The sequence below is a fragment of the Zootoca vivipara genome, chromosome 5 (assembly GCF_963506605.1).
Source record: "Zootoca vivipara chromosome 5, rZooViv1.1, whole genome shotgun sequence".
Lineage (NCBI taxonomy): Eukaryota > Metazoa > Chordata > Lepidosauria > Squamata > Lacertidae > Zootoca > Zootoca vivipara.
The window spans coordinates 69,686,394-69,700,389 of NC_083280.1; the positions used below are offsets into that span (position 1 = coordinate 69,686,394).

General features: G+C 44.7%; 1 protein-coding gene across 2 annotated transcripts in view; it reads right to left on the bottom strand.

Annotated features, from left to right (window-relative positions):
• LRRC20 (leucine rich repeat containing 20) overlaps positions 1–12,974 on the bottom strand; it is a 69,639-nt gene extending 56,665 nt beyond the window's left edge. Inside the window, exons 1-2 of one of the 2 annotated variants that reach the window (XM_035138430.2) lie at positions 12,669–12,974; positions 6,947–7,065 (exon numbers count right to left, since the gene is read on the bottom strand). In XM_035138430.2, coding sequence (XP_034994321.1) covers positions 6,947–7,028 — 82 coding nt within the window. In that variant the 5' untranslated portion in view covers positions 7,029–7,065; positions 12,669–12,974. Of the gene's footprint in view, positions 1–6,946; positions 7,066–9,501; positions 9,835–12,668 lie in introns of those variants that run through there. The other variant, XM_035138431.2, reaches the window with a different exon arrangement.
• Between the last annotated feature and the right edge of the window lie 1,022 nt (positions 12,975–13,996).

Consider the following 13,996-nt stretch of genomic DNA (forward strand, 5'->3'; position numbering starts at 1 on the left):
AGAGGCGGGACGTACACACACACGTGCTCTCTCCCCCCTCAACCCTCTGCCTCCCGTTCCCCTGCGGCGGCGGACCAAGATGGCGGCATCGGGTTCTGGGGCCGCGGCCCCAGAGCCCAATGCCGCCATCTTGGTCCGCTGCCGCCTCCTCCTGACAACCCTACCTGGCCCGTGGGAGGAGCAGCGGGGCCGCGGCCTTCCCTCCCTCTCTGCACTCGGCCGCGGGACACGGCGGGAGAGCGCTTTGTTTAATTGCGTTCTCGGCGCGCCCCGCGGCCGAGTGCAGAAAGGGAGGGAAGGCCGCGGCCCCGTCGCACCTCTAGCGCCCGTTTTCTTAATGGGCTGAATGAGACTAGTGTGCCATAAGATGCTTATTTGCCTTTGCTGTAAGAATACAGTGACTACCCTAGGATTAGTCACTGGAAAATGCTGAGATGCTGTGCTGGGAGGCTACTGTTGAAATGTCCTGAAGGATGCTATATTACTCTTTTGGAATCACCCTCCCATCCACTTGCTTTATCTGCAACCAATTACTGCAGTGCAGATCCACTGAAAATCAAAACAGGATGATGAGCCACAATGCTCATCCTCCAAGCCCCCTGGTCCATGGAATGTACTCTCTTCATCTCTGGCTCGGTGCAACATCCCTCTGCAGCCTTCACATCAAAAACGGGTCAGATTCTCATTTTGCAAAATAGTGACCGCCTTCAGTCCTGCATTTCCCAGTGATTCATATCCAAACATTTTACCCACATCTCACTGCCCAGCTGCTTTCTTGCCAACAAACAGCTTGCTTGTTTGATGTCTTGCTCCTCTCAAAGCCTTCAGCTAAATTATACCTGGGCACTTATTTGGTTGGGCTGTTGTCTTTGGTTATGCAACTCCAGCTCAGGAAGCAGTGTGAGGTCAATCGCTTAGCTCCAGACTTAAGTTAGTGATTTAATGGGGACCACAGGGCACTTAACTTCAATGGGAACTAAAATGCAAATACCGTATTTTTCTGTGTATAACACCCCCCGTGTATAAGACGACCCCGATTTTGGGGGACTCAAAATTAAGAAAATGCGGGGGAGATTGCCCAGAGCTCTTAAGTTTTTTTTGGGGGGGGGGTTGCCCAGAGTTGTAACTCAGTGGCAGAGCATATGGTTTGCATGCAGACGGTCCCAGGTTTGATCTTCTGCATCTCCAAGCAGCGCCGGGAATGTCTCTGGCCTGAAACCCTGGAGATCAGGTGCCAGTTAGCCAGCCTGGTGCCCTCCAGATGTTATTGGACTACAACTGCATCAGCCTCAGGCTGCATGGCCAATGATGACGGGAACTGTCGAGCAGAGGGCCCCAGGTGGGCTGCCCCAGGTATAGACAATACTGAGCCAGACAGACCGGTGACCTGACCCAGCTTCCTATGTTCCTATGGACACAACTCAATGGATGTTTTGGGTGAGAGGAGAACACAGGGCAAAGGGCAAAGGAGCAACCATCCTCACAGGTTACAAAAGCCTTTGACCAACCGCAGATTAGTATTACAACATAAAATCCAATAAACCGGTGGTTTTCAATCAGTGTGCCGTGGCACCCTGGGGTGCCTTGAATGATGGTCAGGGGTGCCGCGAGCAACACTGGCCTCTGTCCTTCTTTCCTTCCTTCCCTCCTCCGATGCCCTCTTGCATCTCTGCCTCCCAAAGGCTTGCACAGCTGTTTGTTGCAACAGCCTTGGCTACAAGCTCCTCAGGTGAATGGTGCCTCTGGGGCTGGCCAGGAGTGCTTTCCATGCCCATGTGTGGCAGTGTGAGGAGGCACCTCTCTTTTCCGGGGGTTGGGGAGCACAGAGACCAGGGGCAGTGGCAGCAGCTGCCCAGAGGACTCCCAAGGAGAGAGGAGAGGAGAGGAGACTGAGGGAACACTCCACAAGGGTGGGTGTTCGAAAAGCGGTGAGGAGTGTCACAGAAAGAATGTAGTTGGTCAAGGGAGCTGTGGACTCAAAAAGGTTGGAAATCTCTGCAATAAGAAAGCTGTTCACAACATAGTAATGCTCATTACACACACACACATCCAATTAGCCTCGTTCATTTAGGCTCACCCGTACTTTCCTCCGTCAAAGCAAGCTTTGGTACGTGCATTATTTATGACACAAATCAATGCTGCGCAATCTAAGAACCTTTTAGAGTGCTCAAAGAAACTGCAGCAGTAAGTCCTATAGATTGCCAATGCTTTGCCCAGGGTGATCTTATGTATCGTGGGCAGAAGACTAGTTTTCCCATCTCCCTTGTGGGATTATCGCTGCAGAGCAGTTACTCTTGCAACTGGAATGTTTTTGTGTTTCATTAAATCTTCATTTCATGACTATCCTTGTCTTATTACTGTGCACCCCAGTGGCCCACACAAGGATAATTGCAGCTAAATCCACCCGTGTGTGTAATTTTTCACATGTGACGCTATTCTCTCTCTCTCTCTCTCTCTCTCTCTCTCTCTCTCTCTCTCCCTCTCTCTCTCTCTCTCACACACACACACACAATCTGTGGTTGGGGGGGGGAGAGTGCCCCATGAGAAGCATCCTCAACTTGACTGGATAAGGCTTGATCGTGCAAGCCAATCACATCCCTCCTTCGAAGGAGTGCATCAGGCTTCCATACCCAACCAGCTCTGCACCAATACTGCAGAAAGCTACCTTTTTTCCAGTGGGGATTTTCCCATTATTTCCCATCCTTTCTGACTGCCTTCCCCAACCTGGTTGCCCTCTAGATGTTTTGGATTCCAATTCCAGCCTGCTACAGCCAGCATGGAGGGATGACAGGAGCTGGAACTCAAAACATCTGGGGAGCACCAGGTTGGTAAAGGCTGCCCTGTGGAAATACTTTGTTGATAAATTCCTTGGCATGGGTGGGGCAGCTGTGGCCTTCCCTATGTTGTTGTTGGACCACAACTCCCATCATCCCTCGCCATTGTCCACATTGGTTGGGGCTGATGGGTGTTGGAACCCAACAACATCTGCAGCGCCATTGGTTCTCCACCTCTGCTTTATGGTCATACCTCTCTCTATGAACTGGTGACATAACTAGTGTCTTTCCCACTGGCAGAGCACCTGGCCATCCATCTTGAATCATGTCGCAAGGCCTAGGTGCAATCTGCGTTAGTAGCGACATGCAGACCAAAAATTGTTAAACAATGTGGAGATTGGACTAGAACCTAATTTGATTGTGTCGGTCATTCGGTTCAACAACCAAAAGACCCAAAATGCCCAGTAAGAAACTGGCTACAATATACCGATGAAAAAGCATTTCTTACTCAATGAAGACTTGTGAATAGTTATTTAAATCACTCACAGAGATGCAATTTATTCACTTCAAGAAATACCTGCTACTTATATTGATTTTTGCTGTATTTTTGGGCTTGCATGCATCAATACTTTCAGGAATTAACATTTTAATCACATTGGGAGGTGCCTTGCATAGTTCCTTGCTAGGAGCCAGATCGTATCAACGTTTTCTCATTAATGAGCCTTAGCACAGAGTGGGTTTCAATTAAAGATGGAGCTAAAACTTTGCACTAAAGATACAACTTCGTTCCCGCTTGCTCGTGTTGTACTTCTGCTTTTTAAAACAAAAACCCCATAATCAATTCCATTTTTTCTTATTGGTTTTTGTTACTTTATTAAAATACGTAATTCTTCCTTTGAAACTCCCAGAGTTGCCACTAAACTCCCATTCTTGCAGGTACTGAGCATGTCCTTAATTGGAACCCCAAACATATGCCATTGGATGTTAAATTCTAAGCATATTGCTCATAAGTAAGTGTTAATGTGTCACACACACACACACACACACAAACTTGAATATGCAAGGGATTTTAACACCTCAAAAACTACTTGGTCTCTTATTTGCCATGTCTTCTGGTTGTTTATTGTTAATAGAACCTTTTAGTGGATTTTAATTGTATTTAAAATCACAGTTCTTGCTTGCAATTTTTGTAAGCTGCCTTGGGAGGCTTCTTGTTCTTGAAGAATGAGGTATAAAACTATTTAATAAATTAAATAACATAACGAAAACTTCCCAATGATTCTACCGAAAGCTAGCTCAGGCCTTTTTGATTACACGTGTCATTCCTGTGTGTATCTAATTCTTCGCATATTCTTCCTTCAAGAGATATTCCTCTAAGCACAAGCCCACGGGATTTCACTAAAGGTCACATTTTTAAATATAAAAATGTTTCCCCACATATCAGGTTCATTCTCAACCAGTTTTTCTACTCCATTGCATTATTTTATGTAGTCAAGAGTCTGAATCAATACCACATTGCCTTTTAAATTAAATCTATAATGATTTTATAGCACAGATCCAAATTGTCGTAACAAGTAGCTGCAGGCATGGGCGCTTCTATCTTTTTTGCTTTCTTGTACAGTAAAACCATTCACTGCTCCTATAACCATATGGACGGTCCATCAATTAAATTAGTATTAATGGCAAGCAAGAGACCATATCAAATTCAAGTTGCCTGCTACGAGGACTGACCCCAGTGAGTCAGCATCTGCAAGGATGTCTTGCTGTCTCTTTGAGTGCCGCTAGTAAGAATCTTCCAAATGCTTCCCTGCATGCCATATCACTATTTTCCAACAAAACTCAAGTGCCAAGGAGCAGTTGTGTTGGCACGTTTTAACATTTCACCCTCCAAGATTCTAGACGACAGATTTGCTAAAGTTAACTTCAAGAACAGGTGCTGATCATTTTGAATATCTTCCTTGCGGGAACTAATAAATCCCTTTCTGAACAGGTGGTAGAATATTCGAATGTTGACCTGCTAATGTTGTTAGCTTCCAACTTTCCGCCTTTTCTTTAGGGGCTGTGATTTTGTATTTTTTTAAAAATATTTTGTACTTTCTTTCCTGCTCGAGTTGATAATAGTAAATACTTGATTGGCTGATTGATCTGTGTGTTTCCCCACCTTCTTTGCATCAGGCACCTCTCAGCTCAGTCAACTGCCATCAATATGTCAACATGCCATCAGAAGATGCCCACAAAAAAGAGATGATGTGACTCACACTTTCATTTTTTCACTATCGCCAGAGCTGAAAAATCAGTGGGCTGAGAGAGTTGCTTCTTGGTTAGCAGTGAAACAACTCCACCTGCTGGATGTCCAGCCAGAGTGAATAAAGAGTTCATAAACCACAACATCATAGATATAACTAACTATGAGTGTTGCTCTCATGAGGCCCAGGTAATGATCTGGGCTCAACTGATGCAAAAGCATTGCTGACGCTAAGCAAATCCGTTCCTTGGATAGGATTACAGGTGTAACAAATAATTATTTGCAAGAGTTGGCCTCATCCTCCATTATATCCTTTAGTAACATGATTTAACAAATTCAATTAATACCCAGCCTGCATATTTAATATATATTTGTTACTACCTGTACAGTATATTGTTCCAAGAGAAGGTTGTGCACAGACTTGAAAAGGTCACATGCAAAAAGTAAAAAACCCATCCCTAGGAGGCCTGGTAAAGGAAGCTATGCAAAAGTTCTTCACTCCCCTACTCTCTTTTAAGCTAACAAATGTGCAGGTGAACAAGTGAAAAGGTGGGTTAGTAACTTAAATCAGACTTGGAAACTTATGCAGAGCAGTAAAGATGAGATCAGCCATTACATTTCTAACCTGTAACTGAAAAATGAATTGATGGATTTATTTTTACTTCCTATCTTCTTAAATTCCTTCGTCATTTCAGCATTTACCAGTAGAACTCTGAAAATTTGTCAATCACAGCCCTGTATAATTACCAACCTCACAAGGTATTGTAAGGGGGGAGAAACACAATAAAGTATATTTTATAGCCAGAGCACCATAGGAATTGTAACAGTGATTGATCCAAGCATCAGACCAAGAGTTGTGTTCCTTTGCCTTCTCCTCCACTACTTGAATCATTATTCAAAGGTCAATTGAATAAAAAACGGAACACAACTTTTAAAAGAGAAATCGGGGCTGCAAGTAGCGGGTTACACCCTCGTCTTCTAAGCTTGAACCATCCCAAACTGGATAGAGTGGAGAATGTAATATGTGCTAAAATAGGAAGTTTGTGTATATTGATTTAGACTGAGTATCACTGCATCTGATGGATGTGTGTTGACCATGTAATGGTGAGCTTGAATGAAACTGAATATTCTTCGCTGTAGCCAGATCAAGTTGTGTTTATTGCTGTACAGAGGACTGGGAATTTAACTGCATTATAGAATTAAAGAATTGTACAGTTGGTAGGGTTCCCCCCAATGGTCATCTAGTCCAACTCCTTGCATTGCAAGAATCTCAACTAGATCATATATGACAGATGGCCATCCAACATCTGCTTAAAAACCTCCAAGGAAGGAGAGGCCACCACCTCTCGTTGTCAAGCAGTTGATTCATTTAATGATTTGATTGATTCAAGTATTGTGGTTGTAAAGTGGGTTTTCTTTTTCTTAATTGTCTACGTTATTTTAAAAAATGACCTATATACTTTTTAGGTGATGATGAACATTGTAATATGTTGCTTCCTGGTATATTTTGTTTAGTTGATTACTATGGCTATGACTTTTGCATATATTTTTGAGGCTGATTGTTACGTGTTTTACTTTGATACTAAAGAGGTCCTTCAAATTAGTAGTCAATTGTGCTTTATATAATGAAGAAATTCTGTTTGTTTTTATATTTGCTGTTTACATACTTAGAGTAGCTAAAACAGCTTAGAGTAGAACTAGGGTGTATTATCTTGTTGTTGCTGTGATTCTCTCTGCTTTGAAACAATTGTCTTGTTTTTATACGTGTTTCACTTCCTGCTCTGTCGAATTCTAGTTTTAGAGGAATTGTGGTTTTTAATTCATTTTACTATACCGGTATTTTCTATGTCACCTAGGGAACTGGCGTTGATGGGCCACTGATAAGTGAAATAAATATTCCAGAGGAAAGCCAAAGTAATAAACTTACCAAGCGAATCTGCTTTGTTTTCAACCGTTTCATTCACTTTTCTGGCTACTCTGGCAACTGCTTCTCCCATCTTTTTCTGCATGCAGTCACGTCCCACCAAGAAAACACTTTGGAAGTTGCTAAAACAAACAAACAACAGATTCCTTTGTACTAGTACTTACTTCATAAAGGTTTTCAAAACATTTTTTGAAGACAGACAAATAGCACTTATTCTAAAACCAACATGCAGCTAAAATTCAGCATCGACCACAACTGCCAGGATGCCCCCGCCCCCAAGAATCCTTACAAATAGACAACATAACTGGGACAATTCTAAGAAAATATTGTCCGTTAGTCCCCTGTTGTTCTTTGCAACTGGTGTTGCCTGAGACATGCAATGAGTTCAAGAGGCAAATATATCTTGCAGTGCAGAAGCTGGCCAGCAGATGTGAATTTATGCTGTAGGAAACATACACGTGGACATAAAAGGGCTAAGCCTCTGCTTGTAGAAGTTACAGCTCTTCGTCAGCAGCCTGCAGGAAAGCTGAGAGTCATTTTCCTTTCTTTTGTAAGTAATATATTAAAAGTGGGTCTCTGTCATCTTTCAGTTTATCTCACCATTGAACACCTGAGTAAGAGGGGGAGTAAAATACTACCAATCCTTGTGAAATATTTTCATGTACTTCTAGCTATCAAAGAAACTAGATAGTTTATAACAAGGGTCAGCAACCTTTTTCAGCCATGGGCCGGTCCACCGTCCCTCAAACCATGTGGTGGGGCGGACTATATTTTTTGGAGGGAAATGAACGAATCCCTATGTCCCACAAATAACCCAGAGATGCATTTTAAATAAAAGGACACATTCTACTCATGCAAAAACACGCTGATTCCTGGACCGTCCGTGGCCGGATTGAGAAAGCGATTGGGCCGCATCCGGCCCACAGGCCTTAGGTTGCCTACCCCTGGTTTATAACAAGGAAGGCTCTACTGTGTGAGTGCCTGGAGGCGGTTGGAGGATGGATGGCAGCTAACAGATTGAGGTTGAATCCTGACAAGACAGAAGTACTGTTTTTGGGGGACAGGGAGCGGGCGGGTGTGAGGGACTCCCTGGTCCTGAATGGGGTCACTGTGCCCCTGAAGGACCAGGAGCACAGCCTGGGAGTCATTTTGGACTCACAGCTGTCCATGGAGCCACAGGTTAATTCTGTGTCCAGGGCGGCTGGACACAGCTCCATCTGGTACGCAGGCTGAGACCCTACCTGCTTGCAGACTGTCTCGTCAGAGTAGTGCATGCTCTAGTTATCTCCCGCTTGGACTACTGCAATGCGCTCTACGTGGGGCTAACTTTGAAGGTGACCCGGAAACTGCAATTAATCCAGAATGCGGCAGCTAGACTGGTGACTGGGAGTGGCTGCCGAGACCACACAACACCGGTCCTAAGAGACCTACATTGGCTCCCAGTACGTTTCCGAGCACAATTCAAAGTGTTGGTGCTGACCTTTAAAGCCCTAAACGGCCTCGGCCCTGTATACCTGAAGGAGCATCTCCACCCCCATCATTTAGCCCAGACACTGAGATCCAGCGCTGAGGGCCTTCTGGCGGTTCCCTCACTGCAAGAAGCAAAGCTACAGGGAACCAGGCAGAGGGCCTTTTCGGTAGTGGCGCCCGCCCTGTGGAACACCCTCCCATCGGAGGTCAAGGAGATAAACAACTACCTGACATTTAGAAAACACCTAAAGGCAGCCCTGTTTAGGGAAGTTTTTAATCTGTGATATTTTAATGTATTTTGGTATTTGCTGGAAGCCGCCCAGAGTGGTGGGGAAAACCCAGCCAGATGGGCGGGGTATGAATAAATAAATTAATAATAATAATAATAATAATAATAATAATAATACGTATCGGCCCCAAACAAAAAAGCAGGTTAAACTATAAGACTACAGATAGTATTCACATACAACTCTTGTTCAGTGCCAGGGATACAAACTACACATAAAGTTTACCCTAACAGTCTTTCTGAAATCTGAAGCAAACATATGGGAAGGAAATCCAACCGAAATCAACAGGCTTGCATCTGGTTCCCCACCTTTGAACGATAAAACTGTTTGTGTGTATCCCAGTGGGTGAATTTAAAATGACATAAGATGAAATAAGGAAGAGAGGAGAAATATCTCCCTTTACATATGAAGAAAAGTTAGAAGAAGGCTCCATGCAGTTTGGCATTAAAGACGGAACCCAAATCAGAGAATATTGAAGGCTATAGAGGCAATTTACTTAGGAAAGGACTAACTCTAGACATACTCAAAGCAACGCAACTTTTCCACTGTTATCAATGAGCTTACTCCAAGTTGCATATTGCCCATTATTATTTCCACAGACATTATTAAATTGGAAGACTAAAAAGGCGCTTATTAAAACAGGCACCAGGCAGGCCTCTTTAGGGTGGGTGTTCTACAATGGAGGGGCCACTGTTGAGAAGGCCCTTTCTCAGTCTAATAGGAATATAGTCACTATTAGCTGTCCGGGTAATAAATTACACAAGTATTACCAGCAATTTCTGGAGCAATCTGATTACTTACATGCTGGTAAAATGTCAGACTCCGGCCCGTCTATGTGGTCTGGTCCAACGTTTACTGCCCAATGCTCAGCATATTCCAGTCTACAATTGTTAGTGAGTTCTGCTGGCGTTTTAAGTTAGTAAAGATACATGCAAATAAATACTGAGAGGTTTTTCTAGCCACCGCAAAAGCAGCCCAGCAGCTTGGTCCTATATTTAGTTGACAGAATAGCAAAATTAAACTGCTGGACCAGTGGTGGAAAACCAATCTGCTGAGCTGAGGGACACTGCCAAACAAGTAATACTAAACCTGTCTGGGACTGGGGGTTATCTATGCCTTGAACGAATCTCAGAGTACAGTACAAAACTAGGAGTATAACACAGCCTCCATCTGCCAACCACAACTGTATTCGAGTGGAGAACACACAAGCTCAACACTACCATGCACTGCAGCCCGTAAATGGTTGCATTTAACCAGCATACATGCCACAAGCTTCTACATACTGGCATAGTAATTAAGCCTTGTTGATTTCAAAGGGAACTTAATTCTAAGTAAGCATGCCTAGGACAGCAGCCTTTTTAAAGTTATCCACAACATTTGAAAAAGCTTACAACTTGTGAGTGCTGCATTATTTTTCTATGGTTGAAGATGACTGCATATAGTAGACCTGAGCGATTTTTCAATATATCGTTCTAAATCAGTTATGAAGTCCACAGCACAATAACGGTTTCATAAAATGATATCTGGCAAACATCGCGATTTTCAGAAAACTGTGTAGCCAGCCAGTGCTTCCTCTGTTTCTTTTGATTCTGCAGCCCTTCCTTAACCCCCCCCCCCCGTGAAAGAAGAAACTGAGGTTGTTTTCTTCAGAGTAAGAACAAAAAACGTTGCCCTGTTATTTAACTCTTTTTCTTTACTCCCATCTCCCCTTCTGCCTGTGTGTGCACGAGAGAAGTCTTTCTCTCCCGTCTGTAATGCCTTTACTGCAAGTTTCATTAATATTTTTTTACTAAATCTACTACTTTTGTCAATTTTAAATTTGCCCCTAAAACTGCATAGAACATTAATATATTCTCCAGAAATCTTCAGTTGAAGCATGCTGTCATTAATTTTCCTATAATTATATGCATCAAATTTAGATTTTGCTGTTGTTGTTCAACATTTCCCCTGATTAGTTGCATTCACTGTGACTCATCACTGTATTTTGGATTATCCTGGACCTGAATACCACCATTTGGTATCCAAGCCCTCAACCAAAGTCCTGTTTGATGCATTTTGGCTCGCCTGCTGATGATTTCATCAGTGTGTGGTGATTTAGACCCGTCACTCAGTAGTAGTTGCCAGGACATTACCATGTTCGCCTCTATGTAGCTCCATCTTCATTCGGATATTGTGATATAACGGTATATCGTGATGTTTAAAGGTAAAGGGACCCCTGACCGTTAGGTCCAGTCACGGACGACTCTGGGGTTGCGGCACTCATCTCGCTTTACTGGCAGAGGGAGCCAGCGTACAGCTTCTGGGTCATGCGGCCAGCATGACTAAGCCGCTTCTGGCCAACCAGAGCAGCACACGGAAATGCCATTTACCTTCCCGCCGAAGCGGTACCTATTTATCTACTTGCACTTTGACATGCTTTCGAACTGCTAGGTAGGTTGGCAGGAGCAGGGGCTGAGCAACGGGAACTCACCCAGTTGCGGGGATTCGAACCAGCAACCTTCTGATCGGCAAGCCCTAGGCTCAGTGGTTTAAATCACACCGCCACCCGCTTATGTGATATATCGGCATATAGTGATGTTTAGCTGGGGATATATTGTGATATTGAAAACCAGATATCGCCCAGCCCTAACATACAGTATAGTACTTTGCAATCCGGAGATACCAACCTGCCCTTCTCATATTCCAAGGTCACATTTCTCTCACACTTAGCCTGGATTCTGGGCATAGGCTTGTAGCTGTTTTTAATCATTCCCCACCCCACTAAATATTTTCCAGTCTGGCATAACACTGCCCTCCACAATTACGTGAGGATTATCGAGTACTGTATAGGCTCTGCAAACCAACACACAAAACAGTCACTTCCCCCAAAATGTTACTTTCACAAGTCAACAACCCAGTGCTTCTTTTTCTAAAAAAATGTTTAGGGGTACTCTCGTTTTGACTCAAGCAAATCACCATTTTATAGTTCAGATCAGGAAAAATAAATATAGTAAATGGACAAAAGTACAAAGATTCGCAAAATGTTTAGGGGCATGCGTCCCCCCAGAAAAAAAGAACTGCAACAACCAAACAGAACTGACTAGATCAAGATGTATCAGGTTGAGGGGACCCAGCTAAAGTTGTGTGCACATCATGCATTGAAAGCACATCCTTTTCCATACACAACCCAAATGCGGAGAACAGTAGTTCGCCCCTCACAGAGCTACAATTCCCAGCAGCCTTTAAAAACCAAAACCAAAGTTCCATTCAATTTGATCCATTTGTTAAAAAATTTTTTGGGGAAACCAATAAAAATGAATGGGCAAGAAAACAATACCAAACAAAAGAAACTACAGTTCCCAGGATTCTTTGGGGGGAAATAATGTGTTTTAAAGAGATAGCATCGTGCCTGGAGGCGAGCCTTCACTGAGAAGGCATTTTGGAGCCACTGCCTAGGGAACAGGAACAAGCTATAAATCTAACTTGAAACTGGAGACGACACGCAAAGCAGAACCTAGTTCTTGTTCCCTGAGAAGATTCCTTCCACCAGTTTTTTTTTTTTTTTGTTTTAAACCCTTCATTTCCTTGGGCGGGGGGAAGAAATCCCTTCATTCTAAGAACAGCAGAGGCAGCTGCAAAACAGAAAGACAGAAAAGGCATCCCACAACACACCAATGTTGTGTTTAATAGGGGTTTCCACTCAATGCCTGTTAAAGGAAATGAGGCCTTGGACTACAACTCCCATCAGCCCACCCTGCCGTGGCGGATGGCCAGGGACGATGGGAGCGGTGGTTCAACCGCCGCCGCCGCAGGGTCACGGCAGGTTCCCTCTCCTTTGTGTCCTCCGCTCTGCAGCTGAATGGCAGCCGGAAGTGGAAGCTGTGCGCCGCGCTCGGTTCTTTCCCCACGAGCCGCGGAGCCTCCTGCGCTCCCTCGCCCTCGCCGCCGCCCCAACCTCCGCTTTGCGGGTTGGCAGATGCGCCTCTTACCGGAAAGCTAGCTAAGGCAAGCTGGTCCTTTGCACGCCGCCAACGCCGCTGCACCTCCACGCACCTGCGGGGCAGACCATGGTGAAGAGCAGCAACAGCTGCCTTTCCCCTTCCTGGAGGGATGGAGGAAATCCAACGCAAGGGAGCCGGAGGGGGAAGCGGCGGCAGAGCAAAGGAGAGCCAATCGGTGCAGGAGCCGATGCAAGGAGGCCTGCGAGCCTGCAAGGGAAAAGGGAACAGGCACCCAATTCCCTCCCCGTTTGGAGAGCGCCCCCCCCCCTGTTGCAAGCCTCGTGCCGGGAGCGACCGGCCAACTTTAGACTGCCACCGCGGAATACCGTGTTTGCATTTTACAGTACAGTAATTCAGTCCTCCTTCCGGTTAGAAAGCTATCCGATCAGAGAAAGAGCTGCGCTTGAATGTTACTCCTTTGCGTGTTGGGGGGGGGGGTTAGTGTGCGTGAGGAACAAACTCAGTAGCCCACCTTGCATGTTGGTTTGTTTTACTATTCGTGTATAGCCCCGCCCACTCTTCACCATCAGGTCTCAGGGTTATGAAAGCAAAGCAAATGCAGTTTATAGTAGGACTGCAATACCTCAAGGGCCACCTCTTGACCCAGACCCTGCGATCATCATCTGAGGCCCTTCTTCATGTGCCTTCTCCACAAGAGGCCCCGAGGTCAGCAAAACAAGAACAGGCCTTTTCTGTGGTGGCTCCCCAGTTGTGGAATGCTCTCCCCAGGGAGACTCACCTAGTGCCTTTATACTTTAGGCACCAGGCGTAAACATTCCTCTTCTCCCTGGCCTTTGGCTAATTAAACAATCGGTGGCCTTTTGAACTGGGTGTGGGTGTTACAGTTTAGTTTACTATGTTCTGTATTATTTTTTGTTTATACTGTAATCTGCCCTGAAGGGCAGTGCAGAAATATAATAAAAAATAATAATTTTAAAACGTACTAGCTATGATGCTTATGTTCCCCCTTCATTGTCTCTGTGTGTTTCTGAATAGCACTTGCTGGGAAATAGCATGGGGAGAGTGCTGTTTGTTGCACTCAGATCCTGCTTGCAGACTTCCCATAGGCATCCAGTTGGCCACTGTGAGAACAGGATGCTGCACTAACCCTTCTTTTCCCTTCAGTGATTTTTCATGCTACAAAAAGCTGCTTTGTTTACTTGGAGGAGGTAGCAGGAGCTAGAGATCATGTCACCTTTAGAGTTTTGGAGTACCGTAAATTGTCAGCAATATGCTGACACACAGTCTACTGAGGCACTGTTAGTATGAAGCAGATTTGCAGATTTCTGCTCTTAGAGGCTAATCCTATACGGTAG